This window comes from Carassius auratus, chromosome 19, assembly GCF_003368295.1.
Source record: "Carassius auratus strain Wakin chromosome 19, ASM336829v1, whole genome shotgun sequence".
Lineage (NCBI taxonomy): Eukaryota > Metazoa > Chordata > Actinopteri > Cypriniformes > Cyprinidae > Carassius > Carassius auratus.
The window spans coordinates 5,165,154-5,181,383 of record NC_039261.1 but is presented as its reverse complement, the minus strand read 5'-3'; the positions used below and the strand labels follow the sequence as shown (position 1 = coordinate 5,181,383).

Here is a 16,230-nt window from a genome sequence, read left to right as displayed (position 1 = left end):
AAACAAATTCCTCGTACGCTATGTGTAAACATACCTGGCAATAAAGCTCATTCTGATTCTGATTCTGATTCTGAAAAGCGTTGAATTTAATTCTCTATCTGTTGTATTTGCTCACCATTAGTCTAGAAGAGAAAGTTCGTTCATATTGCTTAGCAACTGACGGATGATCTGGAGGCTTAAGCACGGCCACTGAATGAAACTTTTGACAAGATTGTCTTGTTTAAACACCCTAGATTATATTTTCATTTACTACATAACAATTATTTCGCTAATACACATATAAATATAGCCTACCGCTTTGTGGAAATTAATGATTTATTATCTCCATGCGCGATCGCGGTTGATTAAGTTATAATCAAACAGCACTTTGTCAGTTGGCATTTCATGATTAAACATTAGATTAAATTTAGATCATAAAATGCCAACTGACAAGTGCTGTTTAACTTTATATAGTCTCGGGAAAAAAAGTTCGTTCATATTGCTCAGCACCTGACTGGGTTGATGATCAGGAAGCCTCAAGCAATGCCACTGAATGAAACTTTTGACAAGATTATCTTGTTTAAACACACTAGATTATATTATCATTTACTACATAACAATTATTTCGCTAATACACATACACATATACCGCTTTGTGGAAATTAATTATTTATTATCTCCATGCGCGATCGCGGTTGATTAAATTATAGTCAAACAGCACTTGTCAGTTGGCATTTCATGATCTAACGTTAGATTGAATCTAGATCATAAAATGCCAACTGACAAGTGCTGTTTAATTTTATATAGTCTCGGGATAAAAGTTTGTTCATATTGCTCAGCACCTGACTGGGTTGATGATCAGGAAGCCTCAAGCATGGCCACTGCATACAATTTTTGAAGGAAGCAGGCTTACAGGGCAGAATGCTGAAAGACTCTGTTTTCTACTCTAAAACCTAGTTCTGCTTAACTGGGAGTATTAAGTTACACTACTAAATAGCTATGCACTCCTAAATAGCCCTCCCGCCCCCACCAATATGTTAGAATCATTTTTGTGCTTTATTTTTTTTTACCCGTTTTTTTTTTACCTCATCAAAGCTTTTATTTTAAAACAAAGACACTTGCACTTGCACAGTGCACTTAAATTTTTTGGACTCAGACCCCTCTATTTATTTGTGTATAAATATAAAGTTTTTTTTGTATGCAAGGAAGGAGTGATTGTTATAAATAAAATGTTTTTTTTTTCAGCTCATTTGTGTTGTAATAATTGTCAGAAACAGAAGTATAACAGTAAATAAATATCGGTTCTGCATATCGGTTATCGGGTACATAAACATGCAAATAATCGGTATCGGTATCGGTTATAAAAAATCAATATCGGTCGATCACTACCATAAACCATTGTATTTTGATGTGTGCAAAAAAAAAAAACTGAATACCAGGGTAGAGTTTTTTTTTACTATTTAGCGCTAATCACAGAACCAGATTTACTGACTAGATTTACTGACCGCGTGATCATATCGTTAGATATAGCGCCCAGCCCTACTTTTAACTTATTTATTTTCTTTCGAATTATTCTGTGTTCCGTGTTAATGATTTAATTAAGCTTTAATTAGTGGTCGGGCGATATATTGCACTTTTGATTTATCTCCAAATTGGATGATATTGTTTAATATATAATAAATTCCATTGTATTGACTTGATTTTGTGATTCCATCTTCATTTTCCGTATCATGGAAATCATACTGTGGTACTAGGATCTTGCCGGCTCATCGCAACAGCATGTGAGCAAAGCATGCCGTCTCGGTCTGGTTTTATCATCACACACTCAATGAAAGCAGCCAGACAATACAACCCATTAAAAGGCTATTCTGACCACCCACAGTTCAGACACATTCTCTCTCAAGATTTCAGCTGTAAACTATTCACTTAACATCCCACTCAAGGGCTGGAAAGTCACTATCACACCTGCATCCAGGACCAAAATGGATTCACGTCCACACCAAAGAGACGAATCCCAGCTGTTTTCATGTCATCCTGATTTCTTCCCTTTCGATGTAGGATAAAATCCACGGAATTTAGGATCAAGTTCAACTGTATTTCTGTTTTATGAAGCATCAGGACTACCCATGGAAAAAATACACGCTCACATGCGAATGGACAGGATTCAAAACAATAGCCATGTGATCCAAACATCATGGGAATAAATGAAGGAGGGATTCTTCAGCCACACCAGAGATCTCACTCACAGATGATCATGCTGTGTGTTGCTATAGGACAAATTTCTTTAGTAGGCTTCATATGAGATGTTATGGTGCTTAAAAGTAAAGGTAAAATCAGCTAATCTACATGCAAGACCTTAAATATGAACTTTATGATAAAGTCTGCATGAATCAAAATTGACTCTTTGTGCTTTGTAAGCACACATCAATAGAAATTTGATGAAGAAATTATCCATCTCTCTATGCATCTATCCCTCTATCCATCTCTCTATCTATCCCTCTATCCATCCATCTCTCTATCCCTATATCTATCTACCTACCAATCTATCTATCCATCCATCCATCCCTCTATCTATCTATCCATCCATCCCTCTCTCCATCTATCTATCTATCTATCTATCTATCTATCTATCTATCTATCTATCTATCCATCCCTCTATCTATCCATCCATCTATCTATCTACCTCTCTATCCATCCATCACTTTAGCTATCTATCCAGCCCTCTATCTATCTATCTATCTATCTATCTATCTATCTATCTATCTATCTATCTATCTATCTATCCATCCATCCCTCTATTTATCCATCTATGTGACTAATCCATTGTTCTGCACAGTCGTCTATATGCTATATACTAGATCTATACATACGGGTATTTATCTGTCTGTGTCTGTGTGTGTGTGTGTGTGTGTGTTTAATTAGTGCTGTGTAAACTGTAGGAAGGCGCCTGATCTACTGCAACACACACATTTGAATATTTCTCCAGAGCTGAGAGTGACAGACACAAGGAGGTGTTTCTCTGTCTGGCCACAGCACTGCATTCACTGCTCAAGCCCATCCTACCGGTGTTTTCGCGGACAGAATATTGTCGTAATGCCATATTTTGTTCAATATGGCATTTTTAAATACAAGTTACGGTTACAATGAAAATAGCACAGCACAATGATTAAGTAATATGGCGTTACGGTCTGATACATTCATTGTACCACCCCACAGTACGGGTTTGTAAGCATAACCATTAAAATAAAACACTTTTACTGGAAAAGAGACAGTAATTTGTGTGATAACGACATACAGAGTGAAGACTAGGCTGAAACAGTAACGTTAGCTCGAGCTGATCTATTAACACGTTCAGGAAACGCATCTGCCGCGCGCACCAACGCACGCGAATTCAAAACACAGCGCACAAACAAAGCAATAAATCTGCTAACAGAAGAGTTTAACCAACCGCGAGTTTAACAAAGCGACGGAGACTAAATACTCACCCATTCTGCCGGCCGCCTCTGTAACCGATCTGTCGCCGATCGACATTCCCTTTCTCCAACTCACGGTCCGGCCCACGGGCGTACGTCACATTTCTTGCGTAGTCTCCCTTGACAACCACTGGGGCTACGGCGGAGGCGCATCTTTGGTGAATAACGTCCGCACAAATCTCGCGATATTTCATGCAAGCCACACGCGGGGTACGATTCAAACGCGAGAAGTTTGTCCTGGCATTATATATCGGACAATACATCTGCTTGTTGCTGCTTTCCAACAAGTTGCGGAAAGCTTGACAGCTTTATTTTTACGTTCACAAAATAATCAAAAACAAGAAACAAGGCATTGACAAAAAAGAAGAATGTTTCATTAAATACTATTATATATAAGAATGTATATACAAAATTAAATATTGTAGAATAAAAAGATACAGTATATAGGAGGCTGTTTGGCATTTGCACACTTTAAAGGCCTATTACCGTCTATTTTTCTTTTAAATCGGAAATCCAATAAATATATATTATTAAGGAAAGATAATGTTCCATGAATATATTAAGTAAATTTAATGACGTAAATATATATTTTTTTGTTATTAGTAATATGCATAGCTAAGGACTTTATTTTGAAAAGTTTAAAAGCGATTTTATCTATATATAAATGTTATTTTATTTTATTGTTGCACCATCAGATCCCAGATTTTCACATAGTTGTATCTCAGCCAAATACTGGCATTTCCTAACAAGCTTATGTTTTCAGCTTTCAGAGGATGTATTCATCTCAATGTCAGCGATGGTCTGGCTGGAGACCTGTATATGAATCAGTACGGTTGATTTAATTACACTGATTATTTACTGCAGTGAGAAGAGAGAAGCAATGCTGCCAGCTGCTGGCTAAAGATATAGCAACAGTGCTGGGTAGATAGTTACAAATCCAGTCCATTACTTATTGCATGAAGAAAATTGCAGTTAGTAACATAACCTGGATTACACATATTTAGTTATGTAGTTTTTGATTACTTTTAGACCTAACTCATTTATCAAATAAAGTTAAATGGGGTTTTTGTGTACCATATTCTGTAAAGAAAAAGAGAGAGAGAAGCTTTGGTATCAATGTCATGAAATGCTTAAAACATTACTTTACGGCAAGGTTTCCCAAATTGGGGTTTGTGAAAAAACAGTAGGACGTAGATGAAAATCTTATAAAAATTTCAAGTAATATAATGACAAGTAATATAAAAATGTCAAATAGTAAAAATGTTATAGTCAAATGTTGATCAAATGTTGTACACGATTACTAGCAGGTAGTTTATTTAGAAAGGAAAATTTAAAAGAATTTTTTTTTTTTTTTACTGCCACTGTGTGAATAATACAAAATCATGTAATCCATAAAAAAGTAACTGTAATCTGATTATGAGCATTTTAAAACATGATATAATCTAATTACAAGTAGGTCTGCTTCATTTTTGGGGGGAATCTGATTGTGTAATCCAGATTACATTGCAATTACTACCTGTTTGTTAATATATTAATATTAAATAAAATTCCTATATAATTGGTCATATATGAAAAACTACTACTACAGTTCCTTCAAATTAAATAAATACTGTAAATAACATACAAAAGTACATTTAATGCCTGCCAGCATTTGCACCATGGCGATAGTGTTGCATAATAGTTCATTTTGAACAGACCCCTTTTTAAGGAAAAAGCATAGGATACTATATGAGTGCTAAGTGCAAAATATTACAAAATCATTAATAAGTTAATAAGAATTCCCTTAAGTTCAGTTATGCATTGCTAAGTCCTTTGCAAGTATTTAAAATGGATCAATGCAGTTTTTTGGCCTTTAGTTTAATGACCGTTTTCAAAGATCATTGTAAATGTCAGCAAGAGGTATACTTTTCCATTTTTGTTTGGAAAAGATTTAACACAAGAGACTAAACAAGTTCATTTATTGCATTAGGTACAAGATCCACATCGTATATACAAACCTAAATCAAACAGAAAACAAGACACTGAATAATTCATGCATAGCCTATATATAAAAAAAAAAATATTCTGCTCAAGCTTCTCCAATATATCTGCTCAGTGCTTTGGCCAGCTTGGTCTCTCTTCAAAGCCACTTCTGGAGAGCTACCGTCCTGCAGATTAAAGATGTTCAGGAACTGGACCGGAAGTCTGCAGGACGGTGGTAGAGTTTAGATCCAACCCTGTTTCAGCACACACACCTGTAGTTTTCAAAGAATCCCGAAGCACTTGATTATCTGGATCAGGTTTTGTTTTATTAGGGCTGAAGCTGAACTCTGCAGGACTGTGGCCCTCCAGCAACTGAGTTTTACATCCCTGTAATAAATATTTTCACACAGAATGAAGTATGCATAGTAACAAGTCGAGTCCAGAGAATGTTTTTGAATGACTTCATGTACAGTAGCTATACTGTTCAAAAGTTATGGGTATAGGTATGATTTTAAAGGTTTTTGGCTGCAATTATTTGATGAAAGAAATAGTAAAAACAGTAATATTGTGAAATATTATTACAATTTCAAAGAACCATTTTCTATTCTGATATATTTTAAAATGTGATTTTATTCCTATGATCAAAGCTGTATTTTCAGCATCATTAGTGTCACATGATCCTTCAGAAATCATTCTAACCTGCTGCCCAAGAAACATTTATTATAATTAAAACAGATGTGCTGCTAAATATTTTAATGGAAACCATGATAGACCTACATTTTACATTTACATTTACATTGCAAATCTATTTGGCGTTAATATACTTTATACATTACATTTGGATTTCGAAGGGCTCAAACTCAAATATTCCTTCACAAGTGTAAAACATTTTGAGATCAAGTCAGATCATGTCTGAGTCTAACATGTGGTGTTAAATATAATCCTCACTATCCGAAATGTTGGGTTTATATGAAGATCAATACAAGGAAACTCGACTGGTGATAGGACCGCGCGTCTCATGAATATGTAATGAGCGTGCTGTGACGTATGCAACACGGAAGTACTGTTATGAGCTTTCAGCCAGCTGTAGCAGTAGCAGAGAGGATCACAGAGGCTTTAAAATGTTTTACAGCGCTCTGTGTATCTCTGTAAGACAGGAGATAAACTTCGTATAACACGGACCCACGCTGAGGATCCGTTCCCATCGATTTAGCAAGTATTTCTGTGCTGGAAAGCGGAATCACTATATCCAATGAATCAGTGGATGTTGCCTGGGATAATGAAAGTATATTTACTGCCGTTGTTTAGAATAATATACATCCAACAACAAAATAGTAATGTGATTTAGGTGTTATTGCATTAGTGGGCTAGTCATTGTGATTTTAATTGTAAGAGACAGCAGCTGCATCTCAGAGATGGATGAAGTGGTTGTGGATCAGATCATGAATGTTGCTCATCAAGCGGTGTCTTGGATCGCATTTGTTGCCATCATATTTGGAGGGGTGGTGCCATACATCCCTCAGTACAGGGACATCCGCAGGACCCAGAATGCTGAGGGGTTCTCCACATATGTGTGTCTGGTGCTGCTGGTGGCCAACATACTGAGAATACTCTTTAGGTGAGTTATTATATCTCAACCTTCATGTCTGGAGACACAACAAGACTATAGGCTACAGTTATATGAGCAAACCATACAAACACATGATCTGTCTATAATCCACTATAATGTGTGTTCAAGTGCTGTCAAATCAGTTAATCGCATCTGAAATAAAAGTTTTTGTTTACATTATATATGTGTGTGTTGTGTATATTTAGCCTTTGTTTATGTATAAATACACACATGGACATATGCATACATTTAAGAAATATTTAGATGTATTTTAGGGCTGTAACATTATTAGTCTGGATTAATCAATTCAAAATAAAAGTTTATGTTTACATACTATATGTCTGTGTATAGTTATTATGCATATATAAATAAATACACACATACAGCATATATTAAAAAAAATTACATGTATATATTTATATTCTTGTCATGTTTTTCTTAAATATACAAATTCTTGTGTGTGTTTATATATAGATCATAATATCACATACATCACATCACATTATATACACAAAAACATTTATTTTGGATGCGATTAATCACTTGACAGCACTAATTTTATATATTATTTTCTGTAATAAACGAATATAACTTTGAGCCATTCTCCCATCTAGCCACTTCATTTTTATTATTGTTTTTTAAATATCTGAAACTTTTCTATTCTTAAGCTCTGAAATATATCTGCAAGATATTTAATCAAATATGGAAAGATATTTAAATATTTCTGTTTTCACATTTTTATTAAGTATATACATTTCGAAGATTGGTGATTTAAAAAAAAAGGATATACAAAAGTCTTACCAGTTGTTTGGTACAAACCTACTGATGCGCATAAATTAATAAAAATACTTGTAGCTTACCCCTTGGCTACTGTAAAGGAAACAGAAAAAGGCAGGAGAAACAGAGAAATATACAGTCCCTAACAAAAACAATTAAAGGAAATTTAACTGGTTAAAAGATGTAGGAATATTACAGTATTTGGTGCTTTTCTCTGAGCAGTTTATATGTGTGTGTTGTTATGATTCTGTCAGGTTTGGACGTTTCTTTGAGACTCCGCTGCTCTGGCAGAGTATAATCATGATCATCACGATGTTAATCATGCTGAACCTGTGCACCAGCGTCCGCTTGACATCTGAACTCAACACCAAACGCCGCTCCTTCACAGGTGCCAAACTTCATGACTCTTTACAGCCTCGGTCCAGTTGAGTTTGAACTGAGCTATTGAATTCCAGTACATGGTACAGTCACATGGTCAGGGTCTTTCTCTGAGCGCGTCTCGTGTGATTATCATACAAGAAGGGCCTCTGAAGTGGATGAACTTTGAACGGCTGGAACATCAGTCTCAGCTTTATTTATAGTTGGGGTGTGATACATAGTTAACAAAAGATGAGTTTGTTCTCTTAAACTGAGCACGAGCACTGAACTTTGCATGTATTGTACTTATTTCTAAGAATAATATGTGATGCAGTATATAGGAAGTAATGCTTCAATCAAAAGTAATGCTTAGTGTTTCTAAGTCCACATACTGCTGAATGAAGAATGTGCTTATTTAGAAACACATTTGTTAGCGCTAATAGTCTCTCGTTCTTCTGTTTGCAGAGGACATCCTGTTGAATCAGTTTTTATCTGTTAGTGCAAAGTCGTACCCAAGTGTGTCTTTATGGGTTGACAGTTGTCTTATATTTTAAAAAATGCATAATAGTGGCACTTTAAGGTTCCCATGATCTCGCTTTGAACAAACCCATTTGCTACACATAAAAATGAATGAACGTCTTGTATAACTTTTAACAGAAGAGAAGTCTTTCATAGTTGCCAAGGCTGCATCTATTTGATAAAAAAATAAATCAGTTAACACAGTAATATTGTGAAATATAATTACAATTTAAAATCACTGTGCTCTGTTTGAATATGTTTCAAAATGTAATTTATTCCTATGATGCCAAGCTTAATTTTCAGCATCATAACTCCAGTCTTCAGTGTCACATGGTCCTAGAAACATTATTATCACAGTTGAAAACAGTTTTGCTAAATATTTCTGTGCAAACCGTGGCTTCTTTCGAAAACAATCTTAATGATTCCTACCTTTCGACTTGTAGCATATTTGGAAAAAAATTTGATTAAAAATTACAGAATGTTTTGCTTAAGAAAAATTAAACTTATGATCTTGAAAATGAAATGTCACATATTATAATTGTACTAAAAATATGTTTCTTTTTCTTTATGAAAAATAGTTCCTTAACAGCTGCTTTTAGGGTGAAATATGACATGTTTTCATGAGTTTCATCCCTTCAGGGCTTTTTGTGTCCTCGTGAAGGTGGAGCGATGCAATCTCCCTGTTCTTATTTTTGGTTTATTTGTCTTATTTGTCTGAAGCAGCAGACAGTAAGGATGAAGAAATCAAAGTTTCTAAGAGGCTCTTTCTGGGTATGTTCCCCTCAAAACAGTCTGATGTTATAGATTTTTTATTTCATCCATCATCCACCGCGCTCATTTCCTCCCAGTATGACCTGTACAGAACCTTATGCTCCTCTAATCCTGTCATTAATTCACCACTCTCTATGGAGTCAAAACAGGGCCACATATACTTGCAGAAGAATTGAAGTTTTGCAAAACAAAATGAAAGTACTGGAAAAAAAATGCTTTTTGCAAACAATAATAAAGAATTGCAAAAGGAAATTAAATATTGGAAGATGAAATAAGTTTTGCAAACAAAAATGAAGAATCACAAATATAAATTAAACAATGAAAAGCAATAATTTTTCATTGTTTTACATTTGCAACTCTGCTTTTATTTTGCATCTCAGTCAAGTTTTAGCTTGTGATAGTTTTTTTTTTTTTTTACAAATAAACTAGTAGATATGGGCATGGAAATTATGTATTGCAAAACCTTAATGAATACAATCATTTCATTTACTTCTTTATTTTAATTCTTTATTTTTGTTTGCAGTTTGCAATTTTTCATTTATTGTTTCTCAATACTTTCATTTTCATTTGCAGAAATTGTATTTTTTTTGCAACACTTCAATTCTTTTTCAATAATTATATGTGTATGTGGCCCTGTTTTGACTCCATAACTCTCTATTAACCCTGAAGTTTCACTTGCATGTATCTAAAACAGACATTAAAGTATAAGAATGAACTACAAACGCATGTTTCATTAGTGATAGATGCAGTTTTGCATTTGCATTTTGTATTCTGTTGATTTGAATGATGAAATTCCAGTGTTGCATGCAAATAGATATCAGTTAAATTTAAATCTGTTTGTGTATGAAGTAATTCAGTTTTCATGCCTCCAACAGCTCATTTAACTGGTTGCCAAATCAGTAATTGAGTAATATTTCATACCGCTGCATGTTGTGCTATATTATACTGCTGCATTCTTCTTGATGCCTTTATGATTTAACCCTTTAACAGTCTGAAGAGTGCCGCATGGCTTTGGCTGCTGCACTACTGATGATTGCATTGTCTCATGAGGGTCTACTAACAGAGTTAACGGACACATGTTTTCACTGAAAGTGCACTCTTGGCACTCTTGGTTTTTGTTGCTGTACATGAACAGCAGGTGGCGTTAGTGCTTCAAACCTGAGATCTTCTCTTATTGTACAGTCTGATTGATGCACTCCCACGTCTGCAGACTTTCTGCACATATGTGCACCGATTTTAATTTATACTCATAGCTATGTCCTCCATCTGACGGTATTTGGTGTTTTTGGAGAGAATTCAACTGGGTTTTGAAGAAAGCATCTTATTATTGACTGCAGACGATGCCAGATGTCAGGTGTTAGCAGCACATGTGCTGGAGTTGCTGTTTAATATGCGCTTGTGTCTCTTTGAGGTCCTGTGGTTGTCGGGCAGCTGCTGTGAATGACGTCTCCTCTCACTGGAGCAAATGTGAAGGTCTTCAGTCCAGTTTTAGGATCAGGCATTTAACCTTGAACTCCCTTCACCGCTTCAATAGAGTTTGACCAGAAAAAGAAAGTAGTTTCTTCTGTTTACGCTGCTCTGGCTGGAGCAGTTATGAGGTTTGGGTGAACTATTGTATTAGGGCTAATGTCTGATTATCAGATTCATGTTAACTCAGTATATTACCCTTGAAATATGACAAAATAATTGTATGTTCAAAATGAATATGAAAATCAAAGTTGCCGGGATTTGAAACTAGTTTAGACCAGTGCTAGACCAGATTTATTTGTATTTATTTTCATCGACAGAAACCTTAAATATTGATATATTAATTCGATTTGTTTCGAGATTCCAAAACGTATTCGTTAAAAACATATTTATTATGCGGTCATTGTAGTTATGGATTTCAGTTTGATTTCTTGATTTTATGCACTTTTTCACATTTTAATCTAGTCAAAACAGTCATTTATTAATTTTAAATGCTTTTAAAGAGGTTGTTCATCCAAAAATGAAAAATTAGTAATTATTATTCACCCTGGTGTGTTTTTTTAAATACTGTATGAATTTCTTTTTGTGGGGAAATCTTGAAAAATGTCCTGTTCATGCTTGTCCATATAATAGTAGTGAGAAGCAACCAACATCCAGATAAAAAAATAAAAAAATAAAAGTATTCTGATGGTATACAATAGGGTTTTATTTAAAAACAGACCGAAATTTTATGTATTACCCCAAATATTTTTTTCATTAATTCAATAAAATTTTTAAGGTGCTGTATTAATGACCTTGTGCCAGTGCAAGCAGATTTATTTTTATTTTTGTTGTTTGAAAAAGCAAGTAGGGCATATCATTAAAACAACAACAGGGTGAATAAATGATGACATAATTAAAAATTTTTGGGCGACTATCCTTTTAAGTCATCCTGTTCTTATTTAAGGAGCCCCGCACATGACATGCAAGAAAAAATAAATAAATTGCACGCACAATTTATAAATCGAGTGAACGGAAATAGTAAATCAAGGGAACGCAATGGTAATTGTGTGCACGTTTTAGTACACTGAGGGAACGAATTAGTAAATCGTGCCCACAATTTATTTATTTTTTCTTGCATGTCATGTGCGGGGATCCGTACTTATTTAAGGGAAAACAAATATTTATTTGAAATACCCTTTTATTTTATTTTACATAATAATACTTTTTTTTTTGAAAAACCATTTTGTTGCAATATTATTTGTGCCTTGTGAGTTTAAATCAGCAATAGGACTGAGGCTATAGTACTTTTTTTCATCTAGCTATAACTAGCAGCTGATGGAAAAGCAGATTTGTTGTTTTCTCTCTCTGTGTGTCACATGTATTGATCATGCATGCCCCACGGCCCCTCACACACCTCATTAGAAGTGTGCTACGCACTCAGGCTGAGAGGTGTTTGCTAATTGCTGCTTTGCTCACAAGCTCATTGATCCAGTGGAACTGAATAATGGAGGTGTGCTCTGATCAATCCAGGGGTCATGGGTCAAGCAGGAATGGGCAGTTTGCTGGTTGAGGGCAGAAATTATATGATATCCGAGCACTCGATAAGTCAGAGTTTTTATCCAGTGCATTCAGATCTCAATTTATCTGTCCATATTTGTCATCCTGGTGATGTCCGTCGTTCAGGCTTGAAGCAGGAGCTGGTTGTTTGCAGTTGATTGGCTGTAATTCAGTCGGCTCTGGCAGAGATTTCTAAATGTGTTTGATGTAGGGCAGACTGCTGGGGTCCTGGTGGTTGAGCATTAATGGACGTAAATGTGCGGCACTCCCACACACAGTCTCACTCCACTGCATTATCCCTACAGGACACCGCAACCGCCTCAATTAGCATCCAGTCACTGCTTTCAGAGAACAGGGTGTTTCAAACAAATGTGTTTCCGAAAACTTCCCAAAAACTGCTCGCTCTGCCTGACTGTACTTGAGTCAAAATTAGCTGACTGTCCATTTTGTCTGATAATCCACTATAGTCTCTGCTATTAAACAAACGTTTATTATTATGTTCAGTTTATGGGGTTATGCAGCAAAATAATAGACATAATAAGAACACATTTTGACATTTATACAATAGACACTTAAGAACAAACTGCTTTCCTTTTAAAATGAATTTTCTTTAAACTACAGAACATAATACATACATATATACATAAAAAGTCAACCTTGTTCCAATTGTGGGTTGCAAAATATCTAAAAGCTGACTCCTCTTGTTTTGTGTGAACACTTTGTATTTCTAACTGACTTTATCCTAATGATCTTAGTGGTCTCTTAGGTTTATATTCAGTGAACATATCTGCAATATATTTAGGTCCTAGATAAGGCTAGGTAAATCTGGGTATCATCAGCATAGCTGTGATAGGCAATTTGGTTCTTTCTCATTATTTGACTCAGTGGAAGCATATACAGGCTGAACAAGAGCGGTGCTAGAATTGACCCTTGTGGGACTCTGCATGTCATAGACGTCTATTTTGACTTATGCTCTCCTATACTCACATAATAACCTCTCCCTTCTAAGAATGACCTGAACCATTTGAGTACCATCCAAGAAAGACTGAGTTTTCCAGTCTCTCTAGAAGTATGTTATGAACGACAGTGTGTCAAACACAGCACTGAGATCTTGTAGTACCAGAACTGATCTTTTGCCAGAATCAGAGTTAAAGTGAATATTATTTATCATCTTAATGAACGCTGTCTCAGTGCTGTGATGTGGTCGGAAAACCAGATTGAACATTTTCTAGATATCCATTTGAGTTTTTGTTTAACTGATTTAAAAACTACCTTTTCAATAATCTTGCCTATAAATGAAAATTTCATATTGGTCTATAGTTGCTCAATATGGTGTTACCAAGATTGCTCTTTTTCAGAAGAGGCTTAAAAACTGCCGTTTTCATGGAGTTTGGAAAGTCCCAGAGAGAAGTGAGGCATTCACCTCTTCAAAGAGATCTGCTGCTCCTGAGATGTTCAATAGGGTTCAAGTCAGGGCTCTTGCTAGGCCCATCTATGACATTCACAGAGATGTCCCTAAGCCACTCCTGTGTTGTCTTGGTCATTGTCATGTTGGAAGATGAACCTTCTGCACAGTCTGAGGTCCTGAGAGCTGTGAAACAGGTTTTCGTTAAGGCTGTCTCTATATTATTGGTGCATTGAACTTTTATTCTACTCTGATGAGTCCCTCCACCCCTACCACTGAAAAACAGCGCCACAGCATTTGGCTGCTACAAGTAAACTTTACTTTTTGGAAGCTACTCTGCAGGTGATAAGCAGTCCCTGGTTTCCTTTAAACATTATGCTTGAAATTGAAGTTTATCATACCAGAGAATCTTGTTTCTCAGAGTCTGAGGGTCCTTTAGGTGCTTTTTTGCAAATTCCAAGTGTGTTTTAATGTGTCTTCAATGAGGAGAGGATTGAGTTTGGCCACACTGCCATAAAGCCCAGATCTGTGGAGTGTTGCAGTGAGGTTTCTCATATCTCCACATATGATCATGGAGCTCAACTAAAGTGACCATCAGCTTCTTGGTCACCAGTCTAGAGAAGGCCCTTCTCCATCAGTTGCTCAGTTTTGCTGAGCCACCAGCTGTAGGAAGAGTCCTGGTTGAGCCAAACTTCTTCCATTTGAGAATTATGGAAACAATCAGTGCAGCAGAATTTTTCTGTAGCCTTCCCCAGATCTGTGCCTCGATACAATCCTGTCTCTGAGCTCTGCAGGCAGTTCTTCTGACCTCATGGCTTGGTTTTCGCTCTGATATGCATCGTCAGCTGTCAGGTCTTTTATAGAGAGGTGTGTGCCTTTCCAAATCATGTCCACTCCATTTAATTTACCACAGTTGTACTCCAGTCAATGTGTAGAAACATCTCAGCAGTGATCAAGAGAAATAGGACGCACCTGAGCTCCATTTCAAGTGTTCTTGAAAACTTATGTAAATGTGATATTTCAGTTTTCTCTTTTTAATAAATTTACAGGCATTTCTATAATTCTGTCACTTTGTTATTATAAGGTACAGATTGAGAATATTATTATTAGTAGTAGTTGCAGTATTAAACAACTGTAGTATCAGGCTGCAACATAATTGAAAAATGGAGGGGGGTCTGAATACTTTCTGAATGCTGTGTGTATATATTTATATAGGACCTTGCGATAGTATTCATACCCCTTCATTTTTTTTCAAGTTATGTTGCTGTCTTTATGTTAAACTGCTTTAAATAAAAACATTTCCACACTCCATGCACCATAATGGTAAAGCAAAAAACTGGTTTTAAGCATCTTTGCAAATTTATTAAAAAATAATAAAAACTTCCATTGCATAAGTATATCTGGGACAGTTGTAAATTTAGCTCAGGAGCATTCATATTGCTTGTAGATGTTTCTACAGCTAAGTGAAGTTAACCTGTGGCAAAATCAACTGAATGAGTATGATTGATTTGGAAAGGTAAAAGGTCTAACAGCTGACGATGCATATCAGAGCAAAAACCAAGCCATGAGGTCAAAAGAACGGCCTGTAGAGCTCAGAAACATTTAATATAATGAAATATTAATATAAAATGTTGTACATCAACAATGACTGGTTATTAAATGCTAGCTATTTAATAATAGTTATTATTGTTGTTGTTGCTGTTGTTGGTAGTAATAATAATGCTAAAATCGGATCTGAAGTCATAAATGCAGATCATAATATTTTCATGCCTAACATATGTTAAATAATAGATTTCTTAATATATTTTAACTAATATCGTACACTCATCAAATAAATCAGAAAAAAACTATTAGAGGTATTATTAATGCTGACAAATTATCAAAACATCTTCACAGCGCAGAGCATGAGAAAATTACTGTATTGATCTGCAAACGCTGTCAAGACAAAGTGCTTGTTTCTTGATTTGTCGTGTGAATTCAGTCCGGCGTTTACAGGCCGATAGGATCTTACTACAGTCAGTCCACAGCTCTGCAGATTGAGCGGCAGTCCGTTCTGGACAGAGCTGCGACTGAACAGATTGTGTGGATCTGGATGAGGACCAGCTTCAGGCCCTACAGAACCCAACTGTCACTCATTTAAGCATCCAAAGGCCTCCCTGACACGTCCTTCTATCTCACTTAGCTGTAATTAGAGTAAGGGACTGACGGATATCTCTTGGCATGTGGGCTGAAGCTCTTCTGAAAGAAGGAACGGACAACTAGTGCAACTCAGTTTCAAGTCAATCATTCCTGGCCCCTGGCCTGAACGCCGTCTATTTATAAGCGGAGTGAAACTTCACAAAGTGGGCCTGAGGGAGAGGACAGAACGAAAA

General features: G+C 35.8%; 2 protein-coding genes across 6 annotated transcripts in view; one reads left to right on the top strand and one right to left on the bottom strand.

Moving 5' to 3' along the window:
• Positions 1–3,589, bottom strand: part of septin7a (septin 7a) — a 45,930-nt gene extending 42,341 nt beyond the window's left edge. For 2 of the 3 annotated variants that reach the window (XM_026288484.1, XM_026288487.1), the window contains exon 1: positions 3,465–3,589. In XM_026288484.1, coding sequence (XP_026144269.1) covers positions 3,465–3,510 — 46 coding nt within the window. In that variant the 5' untranslated portion in view covers positions 3,511–3,589. Of the gene's footprint in view, positions 1–3,024; positions 3,027–3,464 lie in introns of all 3 variants that reach the window. The other variant, XM_026288486.1, reaches the window with a different exon arrangement.
• A 2,893-nt stretch (positions 3,590–6,482) lies between these two features.
• The window catches only part of LOC113119200 (PQ-loop repeat-containing protein 1-like), a 36,739-nt gene continuing 26,991 nt past the window's right edge, over positions 6,483–16,230 (top strand). Inside the window, exons 1-3 of one of the 3 annotated variants that reach the window (XM_026288482.1) lie at positions 6,483–7,032; positions 8,055–8,188; positions 9,400–9,447. In XM_026288482.1, the coding sequence (XP_026144267.1) occupies positions 6,830–7,032; positions 8,055–8,188; positions 9,400–9,447 (385 nt within the window). In that variant the 5' untranslated portion in view covers positions 6,483–6,829. Of the gene's footprint in view, positions 7,033–8,054; positions 8,189–9,396; positions 9,448–16,230 lie in introns of all 3 variants that reach the window. The other 2 variants (XM_026288481.1, XM_026288483.1) reach the window with 2 other exon arrangements.